Here is a 22,472-nt window from a genome sequence, read left to right as displayed (position 1 = left end):
TGGTCGGCGTGCACAGATAGTGGGCGAGAGATTCCTTCGAAAGCCCCGGGAGTGGGCACCCGTGTTATCCCACAGAGAGGCAGAGTCAAAGGCCTTTGTGTGGGCCGAAAGCGGAATCTCTGGGCCGTCCCAGAGCCCTGAAAAAGCCGCGCACAAGGAGGGAGCGAGAGCCAATTCCAATGCTGGAACTTTTCCATGCGGGCGTGAGTTTCACTCAAAGTGTGAGGTGGCCAGCCTGATATCCTGGTCTGTGTGCACGGAGAGTGGGCAAGAGATTCCTCCCAGCACCTCAGGAGTGGGAGCCCCTGTTATCCCACAGAGGGGCAGAGTCAGGGGCCTTTGTGTGGGCCAAAAGCGGAATCTCGGGCCACCCCAGCGACCTGAAAAAGCCACGCATGGGGAGGGAGCGAGAGCCAATTTCAACACGGGAACTTTTCCGTGTGGGCGGGGTTTCACTAGAGGGTGAGGCAGCTGGCCTGATATCCCGGTCTGCACGCACAGATAGTGAGCAAGAGATTCCTCCGAGTGCCTCGGCAGTGCACGCCTGTGTCATCCCACAGAGGGGCAGAGTCAGGGGCCTCTGTGTGGGCCAAAAGCAGAATCTCCAGGCCACCCCAGTGCCCTGAGAAAGCCACACATGAGGAGGGAGCAAGAGCCAATTCCAACGCTGGAACTTTTCCATGCAGGCGGGGTTTCACTCAGAGTGTGAGACTGCTGGCCTGATATCCTGGTCTGCACACAGATAGTGAGCGAGAGTTTCCTCCAAGCGCCCCAGGAGTGGGTGCCCACCCGTGTTACTGGACAGAGTGGCAGAGCCAGAGGTCTTTGAGTGGGCAGAAGCCCCGCCTGATTATGCTAGCATCTCTGACTGACTGAGCCTTACCCAGAGACCTGTGCTGAGTGGGAATAGAGTGGGGAGTTGCCAGCTCTTTGAGCCTCTTACTATCCAGGCAGAGGCAGCAGCAACCCCATAGCTAGATTATCAGGCACTGCTAATTGAGGAAGGAAAGACTAGGAGAGAGACTCCAGGAACATGGACTCTTTCACTGTCAGAGCCTATACATGCTAATAAGCCTCGACTGCCAACGAGACTGAAGCACAATACATAACATCGCCATAGAGACTTATCAACTGCAAACCTCTACCCAAGCATGCCAAAGGGGCAGAACCCGAGGTACAGAGTCACCAACCAGGAAGAGGGAGGGAAAAGAAAAAGCAAGAAGATAACCTCTCAAAATCAAGAATAATCCATAGACTTTATAACCTATCCCGTTTTATTATATTTGTTCGTTTGTTTCTCTTATCTTTATTCTTGATATTTTTTTTCTTCCTCCTCAAATTTGGTCGTTTAACTCTCTGCCAGTCTTACTCTCTCCTCTCCTTGAACTACACAACCCATAAGTGTTACATCTCCCATTATCTTTTCTTTCCTCTTCCTTTCTCTCTATGAATGTTGCACTCCAAAACCCTTAACTCTCTCTCTCTCCTCTTTTTTCTTTTTTCTTCTTTTAGTGGTTCCCTCTTTTTTCTTTCTCTCTCTCTCTTTCTTTCTCCTTCTATATTAGTTCCTTCCTTTCTCCTTTACGTCTCCTCTCATTCAAACCTCAATAATGAACAAATTATCTTATCTGGGACTCAAACTTATGTTTGTGGCATTTTGGGGGTTTTTTACTTCACCTTTTTAACTCACTAGCAGTGCTCCCATCCCTGGCTCTCCATTTTATCTAGTTCTTGTTCCACTGAATACAACAGTAATTTTTTAATTTATCCCCCCATTTTCCTGTTTCCCTCTTATTCCTCTCTTCATAATTCTTAGTCAACCAACACATAAAAGCAAATCATTTTATTCTTGACCCAAATTTTTTCCTTATTTCTTTTTGTGGGTCCATACAACCCCTTTTTTGCCCCTTTATTACTTCTCCCCAATTCAGGCCCTCCATTACAGGCATTGTTTGTTCTATTTAGTACAATATAATTCACAGTTCACCACAAGATTTTCTCAAGAAAGAGGGGAGAGGAGAGGAGAGGAAAAAGGAGGGGGGGAATAATTTCCTTTCTTTAATTTTTATTTTATTTTTCTTTATTTAATTATTAATTAAAAAAACAACTCATTTCGATTTTTTATTTTTTTAACCTTTTATTCTTTATTAAATCTCATTAATACTATCAACAAAACCACCCTAACATGCCATTAACGAAGAGAACATCGAATATAATGGATACAAAAGAAAGAGAGGTAACACAGATAGATGAGGAAAAATATATGGAGAAAAAATTTAATATATTGGAAACCTTGGAGTGAAACAACAGAGAATTTAAAATAGAAATCCTAAAACTACTCAGAGATATACAAGAAAACACAGAAAGGCAATTTAGGGAGCTCAGAAAACAACTCAATGAACACAAAGAATATATTTCCAAGGAAATTGAAACTATAAAAACAAATCAAACAGAGATGAAAAACTCAATTCACGAGCTGAAAAATGAGGTAACAAGCTTAGCTAATAGAACAGGCCAGATAGAAGGTAGGATTAGTGAAATAGAAGACAAGCAATTTGAGGCACAACAGAGAGAAGAAGAAAGAGACTCAAAAGTTTTAAAAAATCAGATAGCCCTACAGGAATTATCTGACTCCATCAAAAAGAATAACATAAGAATAGTATGTATATCAGAGGGAGAAGAGAGAGAAAATGGAATGGAGAATATAATCAAACAAATAATAGATGAGAACTTCTCAAGCCTGTGGAAAGAACTAAAGCCTCAAATTCAAAAAGCAAACAGAACTCCGAGCTTTCTTAACCCCAACAAACCTACTCTAAGGCACATCATAATGAAATTGGCACAAACCAATGGCAAAGAAAAAATTCTCAAGGCAGCCAGGGAAAAGAAGAAAACAACATATAAAGGAAGGCTCATTAGATTATCATCTGATTTCTCAACAGAAACTCTACAAGCTAGAAGAGAGTGGACCCCAATATTTAAATTCCTGAAAGAGAGGAACTTTCAGCCACGAATACTATACCCATCAAAGCTATCCTTCAAATATGAAGGAGAAATAAAAACATTCACAGATACAGAAAAGATGAGGGAATTTATCATGAGAAAACCCCCACTCCAGGATTTACTAAAGGGGTTCTCCAATCAGATACAAAGAACAAAAAAAAAAAAAACAAAAAAAAAAACAAAGTCACAAGTAAAAGCTCCAAGAAGAACACAATAAAACCAAATTTAAACTGTGACAACAACAAAAAGAAAGGGGGGAGAGGATGGAGATTAACAGTAGCAAAGGACGATGGTGTGCAAAAGTAATCACAAATTAGTGCACTGTAATGAACAGGGTAGGAATCCTTTTCATTACTTAAAGGTAACCACCATTGAAAAAACCACCACAGAAGCATATGATTTTTAAAAAAAAAGCAACAGAGGAGAGATGTATGGAATACAAACAAATAAAAACAAAAGATAGAAAAATGAAAGAGAAGGATCAAACAAGACACAAAATTAACAGAAAGCAATCTATAAAATGGCAATAGGGAACTCACAAGTGTCAATAATTACACTAAATGCAAACGGAATAAACTCACCAATAAAAAGGCAAAGAGTAGCAGAATGGATTAAAAAAGAAAATCCAACTGTATGCTGCCTACAAGAAACTCACCTAAGCAACAAAGATAAAAACAAATTCAAAGTAAAAGGCTAGAAAACAATACTCCAAGCAAATAACATCCAAAAAAAAGCAGGCATAGCAATACTCATATCTGATAATGCTGACTACAAGACAGAAAAAGTACTCAGAGACAAAAATGGCCATTTCATAATGGCTAAGGGGACACTGAATCAAGAAGACAGAGCAATTCTTAATATATATGCACCAAACCAAGGAGCACCAAAATATATAAGACAGCTACTTATTGACCTTAAAACAAAAACTGACAAAAATACAATCATACCTGGAGACCTCGATACACCGCTGACAGCTCTAGATCGGTCATCCAAACAGAGAATCAACAAAGATATAGTGGCCTTAAACAAAACACTAGAGCACCTGGATAGGATAGATATCTACAGGACACTTCATCCCAAAGTGACTGAGTATACATTTTTCTCCAGTGTACATGGATCATTCTCAAGAATTGACCATATGTTTGGCCACAAAAAGAACATCACCAAATTCAGAAAAATCAAAGTTCTACCAAGCATATTTTCTGATCATAAAGCCTTGTAACTAGAATTCAACTTCAAAAAAGAGGAAAAAAATCCCACAAAAATGTGGAAACTTAACAACATACTTATAAAAAATGAATGGATCAAAGAAGAAATAAGTGCAGAGATCAAAAGATATATACAGACAAATGAAAATGACAATACAACATATGAGAATCTATGGGATGCAGCAAAAGCAGTGATAAGAGGGAAGTTCATATCACTTCAGGCCTATATGAACAAACAAGAGAGAACCCAAGTGAACCACTTAACTTCACACCGTAAGGAACTAGGAAAAGAAGAACAAAGACAACCCAAAACCAGTCGAAGAAAGGAGATAATAAAAATCAGAGCAGAAATAAATGAAATAGAGAACAGAAAAACTATAGAAAAAATTAATAGAACAAGGAGCTGGTTCTTTGAAAAGATCAACAAAATTGACATACCCTTGGCAAGACTTACCAAGGAAAAAAGAGAAAGAACTCATATAAACAAAATCCAAAATGAAAGAGGAGAAATCACCACAGACACCGTAGATATACAAAGAATTATTGTAGAATACTATGAAAAACTTTATGCCACTAAATTCAACAACCTAGAAGAAATGGATAAATTCCTAGAACAATACAACCTTCCTAGATTGAGTCAAGGAGAAGCAGAAAGCCTAAACAGACCTATTAGTAGAGAAGAAATAGAAAAAAACATTAAAAAACTCTGCAAAAATTAAAGTCCAGGCCCAGACGGCTATACAAGCAAATTTTATCAAACATTCCAAGAAGACTTGGTTCCTATTCTACTGAAAGTCTTCCAAAAAATTGAAGAAGAAGCAATACTTCCAAACACATTTTATGAGGCCAACATAACCCTCATACCAAAACCAGGCAAGGATGGCACACAAAAAAGAAAACTATAGACCAATATCTCTAGTGAATACAGATGCTAAAATACTAAACAAAATACTAGCAAATCGAATACAACACCATATTAAAAAATAATACATCATGATCAAGTGGGATTCATCCCAGAATCTCAAGGATGGTTCAACATACGTAAAACGGTTAACTTAATACACTATATCAACAAAACAAAGAACAAAAACCACATGATCTTATCAATAGTCGCAGAAAAGGCTTTCGATAAAATACAACACAATTTTATGTTTAAGACTCTCAACAAAATGGGTATAGAAGGAAAATATCTCAACATGATAAAGGCCATATATTATAAACCATCAGCTAACATCATATTAAATGGCACAAAACTGAAGGCTTTTCCCCTTAAATCAGGAACAAGACAGGATTGTCCACTCTCTCCACTCTTATTTAATGTGGTACTAGAGGTTCTAGCCAGAGCAATCAGACAAGACAAAGAAAGAAAAGGCATCCATATCAAAAAAGAAGAAGTAAAGGTATCACTTTTTGCAGATGATATGATCCTATACATCGAAAACCCCAAAGAATCCACAAAAATACTACGAGAAACAATAAGCCAATACAGTAAGGTCGCAGGAATACAAAATTAACATACAGAAGTCAATAATAGCCTTTCTATATGCCAACAATGAAACAATTGAGAACGAACTCAAAAGAATAATCTTCTTCACGATTGCAACAAAAATAAAATAAAATACTTAGGAATAAACACAACAAAGAATGTAAAGGACTTATATAATGAAAACTATGAACCATTGTTAAGGGAAATTGAAAAAGATATAATGAGACGGAAGAATATTCCTTGTTCTTGGTTAGGAAGAATAAATATAATCAAGATGGCCATATTACCCAAAGCAATATACAAATTTAATGCAATTCCCATCAAAATTCCAGTGACATTTTTTAAAGAAATGGAGCAAAAAATCATCAGATTTATATGGAACTATAAAAATCCCGAATAGCCAAAGCAATCCTAAAGAAAAAGAATGAAGCTGGGGGCATTACAATACCTGACTTCAAACTATATTATAGAGCCACAACAATCAAAACAGCATGGTATTGGCAGAAAAATAGACACTCAGACCAATGGAACAGAATAGAAAACCCAGATAATAAAACCATATATATGGTCAAATAATTTTTTGATAAAGGGGCCAACAACACACAATGGAGAAAAGAAAGCCTCTTCAACAAATGGTGCTGGGAAAACTGGAAAGCCACATGCAAAAGAATGAAACTGGACTACAGTTTGTCCCCCTGTACTAAAATTAACTCAAAATGGATCTAAGATCTAAACATAAGACCTGAAACAATTAAGTACATAGAAGAAGACATAGGTACTAAACTCATGGACCTGGGTTTTAAAGAGCATTTTATGAATTTGACTCCAAAGGCAAGAGAAGTGAAGGCAAAAATTAATGAATGGGACTACATCAGACTAAGAAGTTTTTGCTCAGCAAGAGAAACTGATAACAAAATAAACAGACAGCCAACTAAATGGGAAATGATATTTTCAAACAACAGCTCAGATAAGGGCCTAATATCCAAAATATACAAAGAACTCATAAAACTCAACAACAAACAAACAAACAATACAATAAAAAAATGGGAAGAGGACATGAACAGACACTTCTCCCAGGAAGAAATACAAATGGCCAACAGATATATGAAAAGATGCTCATCTTCTTTAGCTATTAGAGAAATGCAAATCAAAACGGCAATGAGATACCACCTCACACCTGTTCGATTAGCTATTATTAGCAAGACAGGTAATTGCAAATGTTGGAGAGGCTGTGGAGAAAAAGGAACCCTCATACACTGTTGGTGGGAATGTAAAGTAGTACAACCATTATGGAAGAAAGTATGGTGATTCCTCAAAAAACTGAAAATAGAACTACCTTATGACCCAGCAATCCCTCTACTGGGTATATACCCCCCAAAACTCAGAAACATTGATACGTAAAGACACATGCAGCCCCATGTTCATTCCAGCATTGTTCACAGTGGCCAGGGCATGGAAACAACCAAAAAGCCCGTCAATAGATGACTGGATAAAGAAGATGTGGCACATATACACTATGGAATACTACTCAGCCATAAGAAATGATGACATCGGATCATTTACAGCAAAATGGTGGGATCTTGATAATATTATACGAAGTGAAATTAGTAAATCAGAAAAAAACAGGAACTGCATTATTCCATATGTAGGTGGGACATAAATTTGAGACTAAGAGACATTGATAAGAGTGTGGTGGTTACAGGGGAGGGGGGAGAGGGAGAGGGAAAGGAAGAGGGGGAGGGGCACAAAGAAAACTAGATAGAAGTTGACAGAAGACAATCTGACTTTGGGTGATGGGTATGCAACATAATTGAATGACAAGATAACCTGAACATGTTATCTTTGAATACATGTATCCTGATTTATTGATGTCGCCCCATTAAAAAAATAAAATTATTAAAAAAAAGAATTTTGACATTAAAGGAGATTTTTTATTATATGTAAGGATTTATACGAGAACTGTCATAGTATTCTATACATTAAAAGTGTGGACAAAATAAACTAAGCACTTTCCTTTAAGTCATAATATGAACATGTGATCCTTTATGTTTTGGGGGTCCACCTTGCCTAAAGATAGCTTATGAAATACGAGTGAAAAATAAAAACATGAAAGTATGTTATTTGTTAATTCTTGTTAATATCTGTACTAATTTTCTTTTCTTTTTATATAAAATAAAAGAAGCTCCTAATATCATAGTAAATTTTGGTCCCTGTCTCTTTTTGTTTTCATAGAGTTTAAAATTTACAATGGGAAATATCTGAATGTGCCACATGCATGTTAAGAACTAAATATTATAAAACATCATAAAAGCACCTATGAGCTTCACCAGAGATCTGCTGTGTGCCCCTTCTAGAGCCTAGCACAGAGCATGGCTCATAGTAGTGCTCAATACAATTCTGTGGGCTGAACTGATAACCGTCCTATCAAAAAAATCTTCCTTTATCTTCCATTAAAAGATCAACTTATTTCCCTCACGCATATGTTGCATCCTGTTATTCTGTGGAGTTTCCGCATGTGTGTCTGTGTGTGCGTGTGTATGCGGTACAGAAGCTTATTTTCATGACAAAATTGTAATGCCATTAGGCATAACAACTGTGTGTAATTTATTTAGCTAATTCATGGACTTGATGTAATTTTGTATTCTCCCTACTGTATGTCCCCCCAGTGAATACAAACAGAATGAAGCATTTGCTTTTGTTTTCCTAGTACAGTTGACCCTTGACAGATCTGCATGACACAGGTCCACTCATACACAGATATTTTGCAGTAAATACAGTACTGAAAATGTATTTTCTCTTTCTTATTATTTTCTGAATAATCTTTTCTTTCTTCTAGCTTACTTTATATTGTAAAAATACAGTATGAAGTATATAACACGTGGCCCTGGCTGGTTGGCTCAGCGGTAGAGCGTCAGCCTGGCGTGCGGGGGACCTGGGTTCGATTCCCGGCCAGGGCACATAGGAGAAGTGCCCATTTGCTTCTCCACCCCCCACCCCCACCCCTCCTTCCTCTCTGTCTCTCTCTTCCCCTCCCGCAGCCAAGGCTCCATTGGAGCAATGATGGCCCGGGCGCTGGGGATGGCTCCTTGGTCTCTGCCCCAGGCGCTAGAGTGGCTCTGGTCATGGCAGAGCGACCCCCCCCCAGGGGCAGAGCATTGCCCCCTGGTGGGCAGAGCGTCGCCCCTGGTGGGTGTGCCGGGTGGATCCCAGTCGGGCACATGCGGGAGTCTGTCTGACTGTCTCTCCCCGTTTCCAGCTTCAGAAAAATACACACACACACACACACCAAAAAAAAAAAAAAAAAATATATATATATATATATATATATATATATATATATATATATAAAACACGTAAAACATGTGTTAATCAATTGTATACGTTATCAGTAAGGCTTCTGATCAACTGTAGACTATTAGCAGATAAGTTTTGAGGTTGTCAGAAGTTTCACATGGGTTTTGGACTTTGTGGGGGCATGCCCCAAACCCCCACATTGTTCAAAATACTTTGTGTCCTCTTTCTGTACTGTCTCCCATACTGATGTTATTAATTTTCTGTCTGAGTATCTCTATCTAATGCTCTAGCCCCATGACTATTAACAGGACATGATTTCACATTACTCATTTATCCATAAATAGAAATTGGTTTTCTCAGATATTTGCAGTTTAATTCCTTAGTCATTATTGGGTATGAAAATTCTAGATTCCTCTTTAGGGATTTCTGATTAAAGTAATGGAAAAGATTGACAGCAATTAGAAAAAACATTTATTTATATCCTATGTCAAACTGGGCTTGCAGCCATCATGCTAGCTTGGGTCATAGTTAGACATAACGATAATTAATTAAACAGAGGCTGCACCTCCTCCACTACCCGGACCTCCACGGGAATGTATACATACAAAGTCTTCACAAATGTAAATTGTCTTGACAATGATATACTCTGATCGTTGTGAATTATTTTGCTAGATCTCTTGTATGATATTTCATTTAGTCTGAAAATAACCCAGAGAGGAAACCACTACTACCGGTTAACACACCTGTAGGCTTGAAGATGTGAGCCTCAATTTAATGGAGTCTGGAAAGAAGGTGGCAGAGGGAGGGAGAGAGGGGGGAAAGGTGGGAAGGAGGTAGGAAAAGCTGCAGAACTGGCCTGAGCCTCTTGGATCAGGGATGCAACCAGATCACAGACATCCTGGGAGGAGGAAGAGTGAGACATAGTCTTCCAGTCTTTTTCAGTGACTCGATCCAGCTGAATTCCAGAAGTCAAGGGCCCCTAAGGATATCATTTGTGCTCATCCACCACAAAAAATACAGGCAGTTTCAAATGCTTCTGGGTAGTAAGTAATTCAGCAAGAAGTGTTAGAAGTGCACCTTGCTCACTCCCACCTATCGGGTTCACCCTTTCTCTCTCTCACTGGTTATGATATGGTAGGGATAGAAAAACAGCTGTTTGTTTCTGTTTTCTTTAATCCATGGTTGCAGATGCTTCTGAAATATACTAGTGTGCTTTTGTATTAAGCATTCATAAGCATCGACATTTGCTTTCAGTTTACTGTATTGCAGGTATGGAATAATGGTTAGACCTTTCCTAAAATAGGTACATATTCTTTAATAGGTGTTTTGAGGACTTTTGTTTGGTTGGTTTCTGTTAGGTTAATTAAAGTATATTTTACATACAGAAAAACTACCCATTTTAGCTATATAATTTTGTCGGTGTTCACAAATCCTCTAACTAACACTACAGCCAAGATTCAGGATATTTTCATCATTTCAAAAAGTTCTAAAGCTATTTTAAACCTTTATTTTAGTTCAACTGGATATTTGATATCAACTTTTGTTTCTTCTGATTTTAAATAGGAAAATTAATGTTAGCAACCAAACAGTAAGTTGTACATAGTATGTGCTTTGATGCAAAGTATTTTCATCGGCTTGTTTTCCCACCCTTCTGAGTAATGTGAACTACTCATATTGGTTATGAACTCATTTCATATTTAATAAGCTGAAGAAAGGTTTGGCTTATTTTGGCTGCACATGACATCACCTGGATCTATTAAATGACCCAATGTCCAGGGCATCTGATTAAAGCATGAAGTCTTGGATTGAGACTTAAGCATCAATACTAAAAGAGAACTATAGTGCAGGTCTGGTTATTAAACTGATTCAGATTTGCCTAAAAGTCAAGGGAATTAATAAAAAGAAATACATCCAGCTCTAGGCATCAATAATCGAAGCTTTCTTAAGTAATTCCATATGTGGCTAAGGTTGAGACTGTATAAATTAGATCAAGTTTTATCAACTCGGGCTGCACAGTGGAATACCTTGGACAATTGCTTTAAAATATTGATGTCTTTCCCTCCCATTCTGATTTATATAACTGGTTTATAAATGTTGACTACAAGAAAAAAATGAGATTTGGATAACTTACTATTTCTGAATGGTTAGGTTCCAGTTAATCAAGGTTTTATTGTAGTTCTGGGTGTGTGGTGGTGTTCAATAAATGTTAAATATATGTTCTAATCTCACAGCAGAGTTGAGGGGAATAAAATATGTTCTCTCTTGGAAAGGAACTGTTTGTGTATTTGAAATAATTATCTTGAAAAACTATCACTTTCTGAAAATTGTCCTCCTCGGTAATTTACCTCAAACGGTAAGCCTTGTATTTTAAGAGAACACTATATTTTGACTATATTTTTTAACCATAATATTAGGCATATATATATATCTATATATCTATATATATATCTATATATATATCTTACAGCACTTTTATAAGTCTCTCCAAGGAAATAGACAGGAAACAAGATTAAAATACTGAGGATAAGATTTTAACCAACCACCCACTTGCAAGCATAAATGATGCTATCGCACCTCTGGCTTTGGAGAATACTGTTATTTTGTAAAGTAGAGCAATAGTACTTTCTGCTTTTATAATGGCAAAATATATACACAATAACACTTAATGTTAATAATTAGAACAGAAATGAACTTAAGTGTATGATAAAACAGTTACAGAATTAGCAAAATGTTTACATATGATATCTTTTTCAAATTTCAGGAAATTGTAACGAAAGAAAATCTTTTAAGCATACAGTTACTGATGACCTATTACAGCAGAAATGCTCATTAGGGCCCTGGCCAGTTGGCTCAGCAGTAGAGCATTGGCCTGGCGTGCAGAAGTCCCGGGTTCGATTCCGGGCTGGGGCACACAGGAGAGGCGCCCGTCTGCTTCTCCACCCCTCCCCCTCTCCTTCCTCTCTGTCTCTCTCTTCCCCTCCCGCAGCCAAGGCTCCATTGGAGCAAAGATGGCCCGGGCGCTGGGGATGGCTCTATGGCCTCTGCCTCAGGCACTAGAATGGCTGCGGAAGCAACAGAGCGATGCCCCAGAGAGGCAGAACATCGCCCCCTGGTGGGCATGCCAGGTGGATCCCGGTCGGGTGCATGTGGGAGTCTGTCTGACTGCCTCCCCATTTCCAGCTTTGGAAAAATGAAAAAAAAAAGAAAAAGAAATGCTCATTAGGCAAGCTTCCCAAACTTTATGTTATAAATAATTAATGAACATGCTGCATATTTTAATGCAAACTAACAGCACTGGGTGTTGTATTTAATCCTTAACACACAGAATTTTACTTAGTATAAACATTCTTTATTTAAAACAAAACAAAATTATAAAGTTTATTTAACTTGACCTTTCATTTGTTCTACTCTTTTTTATTCCCTTTTTAGGACCACCTCAGAAGATGGTATCACCTAAACAAGAACATGAAGATAGGAAACATGACAAAGTCACAGATAAAGGAAGTGAAAGTGGGACTTCCTGTAATGAGCTCTCCACTTCCAGTTGTGACAGCCACTCGGAGGCGAGCACTCCCCAGGATAACCCACCCAGTACCCAGCAGGCAACAGCTCACCAGCCTAATACCTTAACATTGGATCGTCCTTCCAAAAAGGCACCTGTGCAATGGATGCCCCCACCAGACAAACGCAGAAACAGTGAACTCTTTCAGACACTCATCAGCAAGTCCCGGGAAACAAACCTTTCCAAAAAGAAAGTCTGTGAGAAGCTCAGTGTAGAAGAAGAAATGAAAAAGTGTATTCAAGATTTTAAAAAAATCCACATTCCAGATTATTTTCCAGAGCGCAAACGCCAGTGGCAATCTGAACTGTTACAGAAATATGGGTTATAGTAATTATCACATTCCTGCATTTGTCAATGACCTTCAATGTTTACTACAGTGTCACTACCTGACTGTGTCTTAATAATGGTCAGTGTGATTCTTGCTGCTCTTTCGTCGTGTGAACAGTGGATGTGGGACAGTGGTTTCTTCCATTCCTTTCTGTTGTTGTTGTTTTAGACACATATATATATAAAAACAATAAATACTGAATCAAAATGGAGTGTCTGACTCAAACCATTTTTCTTCAAGAATGAAAGTATAATGTGCATGATCAAGAAGCTTATAGTCTTGATTTTTGAACTGTGGTCAACTGGATATATTTGTCATTTTGTAACTCACTGAAAAGAAATCATCTTATCACTCCAACTAAAATGACAATATGGATGAAGCAACATCAAGTAAAATGTTAGATGATAGTTTTGGGATTCAAATCCAAAACTGTTTAAATGTTAATGAGATAAAACAAGTATTATTTTTGCATGAGCACAATATTACAAGTAAATCACAAGACATAGGGAAGATCTGTTTGTTGCTTGGAAAGAAAATATATTACAAAAAAGTAAAGTAAAAAATATGTTTCAGGCAAAGCCTATAAATGTAAGCTGTCTAGGAGACTGAATTTTATTTGTTCCAGATCTGTGATTTTTCTGTGTATATGTATGGTGTTCTGTATGTTAAGACAGTGTAAATATGCCTTATACTATTGTGTTACAGGACTGACATTCATCTATTAATGCTAGCCATGATTATTTCTGTGAAATGAGTCCTTACATCAGGCTGTGAAAATTTACCTAATAATGCTCTGAAAGATCCTACTATCATGTTAATCAAAATAATGGAGGGAAATGGTAAAGAGCTTTATGTATTTATTAAAAAAAAGGAAAATATATTAGAACTCCTTAATTTCTATTGACTCTTCTTTTAAAATATTCAATTTTTACATTGTCTTCATTTTTCTTCAAATCCCAAACTAGAGAACGATATGTTCAAGCTTAATGTTGACAAGTTAGAGTATTAGTATAATTCAAGATGAAGCCAGAGTCAGGTCCAGATCGCCTTGGTATTGATTAATAAACCTTTTGCCCACAGGAGAAAAAGACTTCATCTGAGAATGCACTAAAATTTTATTGTAGCTGACAGTCAGATTGAAAACCTCTCCAAGAACAATTGGGAAGTTACTTCTTACAAATTGAGAGACAAAAAAGGCAATAGCAAACTAAAAGTTCAGCCTGAAAGATAAGTGATTTCTTATTAGTTGCATATGTAGAAAGAGGTTTCCTTATCATGAACCACACAATTTTTACCTTACCCACCTTACCAAAAGGAATGCATAATATCATTGTTTCATTTAAAAGCAGGCTGACAAAGGATAAAAATATCTGCAAGAATTGTTGAGGTTGATCTTCTCTGTGCTCAGCTAGAATATAAGTTGAGCAGCACTTGCAGATAATAGAGGGAGATAAACACTATCAACTTAAAATTTTTAAATCTACATTTTTTTTGCATGTATTTTTAAATTTTTCACTCTACTGATACGATATTATAAGACCAAGGGCCACCAGCATCGTGGCCATTCACATGCAGGTTCTCATTGAATTCAGGCAGACAATAAAGGAACAGCGGAGCTGGAGGTTGGTGGGTCATTCTGTTTATTGGTGTCTCACCAAGACAGGCAAACCACAAGAAAGCCAAGGAGGGCAAGGGATCAGGGAGGAAAAAAAAAAAAAGCCTACTGCACCTTTCATTGGTGGAGGCAGAATCTCTCTTCCCCTTCTGCTCTTTCCTTTCAAAACTTTCTGGTGTGAAAACCTCTCCTCCAGCAAACATTAGCAAAACAATATCCCTTCCCAAGCAGGAAGGTAATCTGCAATTTCACAGATCACATACCTGGTGCTGCTGAGCCCCCAATGCAAACTGTAAGCAAGCAAACATAAAAATCATATATATTTTACAAGCTTATTTGACCAACAAATATATAAAATAACATCAGCAATGAGCTATTTTTAAAAAACTTAGATACGTAACTTACCTGCAGCTACCAATCAGGCTTTAAGGAAAGAGCTACTTTCAATATCTGCATTTCATTCTGGAAAGGACAGCAGTCCCACCATGATTCGATGTAGCTGCAATGCACTGGTTAAATGGAAAGAGCTTGGAGGTTAGGTTGCCACAATTCAAATACCAGCCCTACCACTTACTACCCATGTGATCTCAGGCAGTGGTAGTCAACCTGGACCCTACCACCCACTAGTGGGTGTTCCAGCTTTCATGATGAGAGGTAGTGGAGCAACCAAAGTATAAATAGAAAGACAGATTTAACTATAGTAAGTTGCTTTATAAAGATTTATTCTGCCAAACTTAGCAAAAATCCAACATAAAGTACTTGGTGAGTAATTATTATTATATGCTTTAACTTGCTGTAACTCTGCTTTATAAATTTTATAAAGTAAAGTTACTTCCCTACTTTATAAATCACCATTACTGTGGAACCGGTGGGTGGTTAGAAAATTTTACTACTAACAAAGATACAAAAGTGGGTGGTAGGTATGAAAAGGTTGACTTCCCCTGATATTAGGGATATGAGGATAATCATAATGTAGAGAAGATGTAAATAAGGTAAATGAAGAAAAACATCACCACCACTCTTGTAAATGTAGGGAACAAAAGGAAGGTAGTGGTCTTATCCGAATCCAGGAACCAAGACTTTCAGATGGGGAATTTGGAATAGAGAGGAATAAGCTCTCTGATAAGAATTATAGCCACTTAGGAGTCACAGTCATTCTCTAAGATGCCTCCCCAAGTAAAGAGAGGGAGTGAAAATTATACTAGCTTGCCACATTCCAATTTCCCAACAAGGCTTTCCATTGCCCCAATTCAGTGGAAGCCTATTGGCAAACAGGCTTGGGAAATGTAATTAATAGAGGTGATCCCCTTGTGATACAAAGTCCAGCAGCGAAGTGTAATGAGTAGATCTGAAAAATATCTTACACTTGTCTCTGTTTTTTCCCAAGACAAAACTTCAAATAGAATCACATTTACCAAGAATTTGGTAAATGAGGAATATTTTAGATTTTTTTTTATCTCTACACTATAAGAGAAGTGATGCCAGTAAGAATGCTTATCCTTATAGCCCTTAGTAAATTAAAGCCCATTTCAATAATAGTCTTTTGAGCACTTACTAAAAGCTTAGCATTTGGCTTAAAGATTAACAACATATTCTAGAAACACAAAACACAAAATACCAGCTGTTGTTCTTGGCAAGAAGCTTATTTGGTCTGATTTTCTCAAACCATTATGCTTTCACCAAAGGCTAGAACCTGGTTGGTCCCAGCTAGAGTTACAAGGGAATCAAAGGAGATGGCCAGATTGGAGACTCTTCCCTATTCTCCCTGAAGAAATGGAAACTCCAAAATTTAAAGATGATTTGGGCTAGAACTGGTTTACAAAACTCCTTATCCAAAGACTAGGAGATAGACTATGGAGAGTCTCCAAAAGTCAAAAGAGCTGGAAACAGGCACTGAAGAAATGGAAACTCCAAAATTTAAAGATGATTTGAGCTAGAACTGGTTTACAAAACTCCTTATCCAAAGACTAGGAGATAGACTATGGAGAGTCTCCAAAAGTCAAAAGAGCTGGAAACAGGCACTGAACTTGAGTATATAAATGTGGAATAAATATATTTGGAACTCACATGGTATACCTTTTGTCTGATATATAGTGAACACTCAAGTTATTATCTGTATTATTGTTACTAGTTCAAGAGGAAACATATTGCATAGTAACTAAGATGGAAAACAAAAATAAATCTTAATCGTGAGATTTTCAGTTTTGGAAAAATGAAGTAGACAAGCTTATCCTTATTTCTCCCACCAAGTTTAGCTAAAAGCCATAGACATTATATATAAACACACTTAAGTGGCTCTGAATGTTGATAGATGGAAGGCTGGCTAGGGACACTTGGGACTCAAAGTACTATATGGTGATGAGTCTTGGATTTTCTTTTTGCCTCGTCTATTCTAGTCTTAGACCTAAAGAAGCTGGTTACCTATAAACACTAAGAGATGTAGACAAAACCAGCACCAACAAAATTCTGTTCTCTCTAGCCAAAGGACCAGGAAAGGGGCAGCCAAGCAATCTAGTAAAACAAACAAAACATTTAGATAATAACTGCTCTGCTGTGTCAGGTTACAGGTAGGTGAACATAATTATATCACGTAATAATTTTAAGGTTCCTTTCCTTTTTTAAAGAAGAAATTTTAGGTTCAAATTTTTGAGAAGTATAGAAATTTTCAATATAGTCCCTATCCTGACATATGCATAGTCTCCTTTATGATCAACATTCCTAACCAGAGTGGTATATTTGACACAATTGATGAAACTACATTGACCCATCATTATCACTCAAAGCTCATAAATTATGTTATTGTTCATTCCATATGTTGTACATTCTATGAGTCTGCACAAATATATAATGATACGTATATCTTTATGACAGTATACAATGTATTTTCATGCCCTAAAAATCTCTTGTGTTCGGCTTCCCCCAGCTCCTGGCCAAGATTGATTTTTATACTATTTCTATAGTTTTGCTTTTTCCAGAATGTTATATAGTCAGAATTATACAGTACGTAGTCTCTTCATACTGGCTTTTTTCACTTTGCAGTATCCACTTAAGATTTCTGCAGGTCTTGTCATGGCTGAATAACGGATTTGTTTCTAGCATTGAGTAGTATTTTATTGTCTAGGTATAGAACAGTTTATTCTTTCACCTTCTGAAGGACAATTTCATTGCTTCCAAGTTTTAGCAACTATGCATAAAGCTGCTATAAATATCCATATACAAGTTTCTATGTAGACATAAATTTTCAACTCCTTTAGGTAAATACAAGGGAATATGATTGCTGAATCATATGGTAAGAGTGTGTTTAGTTTTGTGAGGACCTACCAGACTATCTTTCAAAATAGCTGTACAATCTTCATTTCCACTAGCAATAAATGAGAATTCTTCTTGCACCACACCCTCACCAGCATTTGATATTGTCAGGGTTACAGATTTGGGCCATTATAAAAGGTTTGCAGTAGCATGTAGTTTTTGTTTTAATTTGAATTTCTCTGATGACATATAATATAAAGCATCATTTCATATGCTTTTTGTGAACTGTGTATCTTCTTTAGTGAGGTGGCTGCTTTGGCTTTCAGCCTATTTTTAAATTAGGTTGTTGGTTTTCTTATCATTAAATTTTCAGAGTGTTTTGGATATTTTAAACCACAGTCTTTTATCATAATTTTCTTTTGCAAATATTTTCTTTCAATCTGTGGTTTGTTTCCTCATTCTCTTGACAATGTTTTTCCCAAAGTAGAAGTTTTTAATTTTGTTCAAGTCCGGCTTATCTATTATTTCTTTCATGGATCATGTCTTGATATTGTTATCTAAAATGTCATTGCCATAAATAACATCATTTGTCTTCTATGTCATCTTTTAGGAGATTTATAGTTTTGCATTTCACATGTAGGTCTGTGATCCATTTTGAATTAATTTTTAAGCAGGGTATAAGAGTCTTTGTCTTGGCATACATATAGATGTCCAAATTCTTTTTAAGACTAGTTGTTTCATTGTACCACCTTGCCCCTTTAGTCGAAGAGCAGTTGGCCAGATTTATATGGGCCTATTTGGAAGAAATCTAGCTTGTTCTCTGAATCTATTTGTTTATTTTTCACTAATACCACACTGTCTTAATAATTGTAGCTCTATCTTAAGACTTGAAATTGGTTAACAGCAGTCCTCTTTGTTCTTTTTCTTCCATATTCTGTTGTCTATTTTGAGTCTTCTGCCTCAATATAAATTTTAGAAACAGTTTATTGACATCTATAAAAATAAACTTTTTGGGATTTTGATTTAGAATAGATTAAATCAACAGGTCAAATTGGGAAGAACAAACATCTGAACAATATTTAGTCTTCTTATTCATGAATATGGAATATCTCTCCATTTATTTTATCCTTATTTTATTTGTTCTTCAGAGTTTTATAATGCTCCTTATCTGTATAAGGAAAATATCTGTCTACATATTTTGTTGGGTTTATAGAGAATCATTTCATTTTGGGGAGTGCTAATGTAAATGGTATACATTGCCAGTGTATTGGAGCTCCCCATTTTTTGAGGAATAAAATTGAAATACTTTAGTATTATATTATAGATCTTCAATATAAATTTACTTTTCTTTGGCAACAAACAAATTCCAAAACTTAATGACTTTAAAAGAACAACCATTTATGAGCTTGCCATTCTAAGGATTGACAATTTGGGCTGAGACCAGCAGGACTTTCTTCCACTGATCTTCTCCAGTAGTCTAGCTCAGATTTATTCAGATGGTGGCAGTGTTCCTAAAGTATGAGATTAAAAGTTACAAGGTCATTGGAGACTAGGCTCCAAACTCATAAAATGTCACTTCCACTGCGTTCTGTTGGTCAAAGCAAATTATCTCAAATTCAAGGAATATGGAAATACACTCTATGTCTTCATGGGAGGAACAAAAATGTGTGATCATTTGTAGTCTATTAGAGATCTAATTCATCTTTCAAGATTCAACCCTAGAAGCAAACTGTGGACACCAGTTATTAGAGATTTACCAAGACTCTACCCACACCCTAAAATATTCACATACCCACACAAATTTCTACATTCACATTTGAAATCTTATTCATACTATATGTTTCTATTCAAATGACAACTATTCTCCAAAGTTTTCATTAATCTTTCAGGACAGAATTATTAATCATTCCACTCTCAAATATCTCAGAGCAGTGTAAAAACATTCTATCTTGCTGTAGATATTGTGTTTTACAAGAATAAGAATATATATTTGTATTTTTATTAGCTGAAGAGATTTTTTCGTATGGGTTGACTGAAGTCATTCTCATTTGTCTTTGAATTAGTGGAAACAATGAGTAGACAGTTTCTGGTGCATAGTAGGTATTAATGATTTTGACAAATGAATAAACACCCTTTTCATTGTAAGAATCTCCTCAGCATTCCTTAATAGATATTCTCCCTGCCTCACTAAGCTTGCTAAAAACTATTTTACAATCTTTTCAGGCCTAATTTTATTCATTGGTCTTATATTACTACTCCTTTAGAAAGATGACACATATGAGTATTTTTTAGGACATGTTAGTTTGTTCAAATTCATATGAATGTACTTTAAAATCTCATGATAGACACTCAGTGATTTGGCTATAAAATTATGACTTTCCCACATGTTTACGTTTGTTTGGCATTTAGTAAACATAACCTGTGACTTGTATATTAGTGTCTTTTAGTTTAGGTTAGTTAAATAAATATTACCAAAAATTAAAAGAATATTACCAATAGTTATGGTCATTGAAAAAAGAAGCAATTTGGGAGACTTTTCTATAAAACCCTTAAATGTCATATCTATTTTCAAGTTTATTTTTCTTCTCTATTCTGTGCTCCTAAAAACATTCATGTTCAAGCATAACATACAGAAGTTAAAAGAATCACACAACTGCAGGGTTGAAACAATCTTAAAATTCATGTACATTTTCTATAAAAATGAAGTAGGAATAATCTATGCCCATTTATGGAGTGACTACAATGGGCAGGGGACTTGACCAGATGAACGGAAGATACAGCAGTGAGTAGGCAATAATAAAAATGTCTAAGGACTTATAGATTTAATTTCAACCCTATGATGTGTGCACAAAGACTATAACAAAGTGCAGGCAGAGTGGTTAACTATAATAGCAGCACAAATATTGCTGCGAATTTAGCAGAAAGAGACAACTTTATGGTAGAAGTGAAATTAAGCTGAAACTTGAGAAAAGGGGTTTTGGATTTGTACATATAACAACGTTGAAAGAAGAAAGAGACAAGCCTATACATCTAAATATGGGGCCCTGGCCGGTTGGCTCAGCGGTAGAGCGTCGGCCTAGCGTGCGGAGGATCCGGGTTCGATTCCTGGCCAGGGCACACAGGAGAAGCGCCCATTTGCTTCTCCACCCCTCCGCCGCACCCTCCTCTCTGTCTCTCTCTTCCCCTCCCGCAGCCAAGGCTCCATTGGAGCAAAGATGGCCCGGGCGCTGGGGATGGCTCTGTGGCCTCTGCCTCAGGCGCTAGAGTGGCTCTGGTCGCGACATGGCGACGCCCAGGATGGGCAGAGCATCGCCCCCTGGTGGGCGTGCCGGGTGGATCCTGGTCGGGCGCATGCGGGAGTCTGTCTGACTGTCTCTCCCTGTTTCCAGCTTCAGAAAAATGCAAAAAAAAAAAAAATTAAAAAAAAAAAAAAAAGAATAAATATGTAAGACTTTGGTAGATGAAGATACAAAAATTATCAAATATATTTCATACAACATTTTAATGAATAAATCATTTTTATGCTGAAGAATATATTAATGAAGAATATTTTAATAGTAATCTTCATATGTCAGTGTATATTCTCTTGAGTAAATTCATCTTATACACTCCCAATCTCTTCTACTTCTGGGACCCTGTCTCCAATTGCAGCAGCAGAGAACCTAGGTAGAAGCACAATAGTTTTCTACAGGCATGCTGTTGAAGAACTGTCTCTCCTGCAAGTGCAAGCTTCCTTCATTGTTTTCCTGGTCTGTCTGCTGCGGTGATCAGAGCAGCACTGATCTGCCTTCAGTCGTCTTCCAGTCCATCCTCACACTGCTAGAAATGTGGTCTTCCTCCAACAAAGGTTTTAGATATCCTCTTGCAGAAAACCCTTCGTCTCATTGCCTATTAGGGTAAAAATACCTGACAAACTATGTAATTAAAAAGCTCCCCATTTCCTGCTTCTTCTCTTTCTCCAGTTTTATCACCAAGTACCAACATGTACACATGCACACACTCACACATTCTTTTTTTCCAGCAGTTTCTAACTATTTATAATGCTCAAATAGAATGCACCAGTTATTTCCTTTGTCTCCACCGATATAGTATTTATTATGACAGGAACTAATTAACTTGCGTGAATATTCCTGGTTCTGCTTCTCCCAAATGAAAGTGAAGATTGGCCAGTTCAGTCCTAGCCCATTTGCTGATACAGAATAAAATGGCTGAGAATACAAGAAACACAGAACACACCCCTTTCCAACCACATTTTTTCCCTCTTTTCTTTTAGCTTTGTCATTATGGCAAAATAACTAATAAAAATAAAATGTCATCATTTTGCAAACCTTAATAACGGATCTAAGCAATAGATCCATTATTGATTGTTAAAATTATTACATGAATGGATAATGGGAAACTATAATAAATGGATCAGGCTGATAGTATTCAATCCCACTGCCGAATATTAACATCATGCATACAGAAACATCAGGCATTAGTGCTTCTTCTCTCTTTTTTTTTTTCAGAGGACAGAGAGAGAGTCAGATAGAGACAGACAGACAGGAACAGAGAGAAATGAGAAGCATCAATGATCAGTTTTTCATTGCGACACCTTAGTTGTTCATTGATTGCTTACTTATATGTGCCTTGACCGTGGGGCTACAACAAACCGAGTAACCCCTTGCTCTAGCCAGCAACCTTGGGTCCAAGCTGGTGGGCTTTGCTCAAACCAGATGAGCCCACGC

At 37.0% G+C, this 22,472-nt stretch overlaps 1 protein-coding gene across 1 annotated transcript in view; it reads left to right on the top strand.

Moving 5' to 3' along the window:
- The window catches only part of KCTD8 (potassium channel tetramerization domain containing 8), a 272,026-nt gene extending 258,270 nt beyond the window's left edge, over nucleotides 1-13,756 (top strand). Inside the window, exon 2 of the mRNA XM_066384753.1 lies at nucleotides 12,421-13,756. Within this exon, the coding sequence (XP_066240850.1) occupies nucleotides 12,421-12,881 (461 nt within the window). The 3' untranslated portion in view covers nucleotides 12,882-13,756. The remainder of the gene's footprint in view (nucleotides 1-12,420) is intronic.
- The last annotated feature ends 8,716 nt before the right edge of the window (nucleotides 13,757-22,472 follow it).

Source organism: Saccopteryx leptura, chromosome 5, assembly GCF_036850995.1.
Source record: "Saccopteryx leptura isolate mSacLep1 chromosome 5, mSacLep1_pri_phased_curated, whole genome shotgun sequence".
NCBI classification, from domain to species: domain Eukaryota; kingdom Metazoa; phylum Chordata; class Mammalia; order Chiroptera; family Emballonuridae; genus Saccopteryx; species Saccopteryx leptura.
Note: the sequence above shows the minus strand (reverse complement) of the source record. Positions and strands in the feature narration are given on the sequence as shown.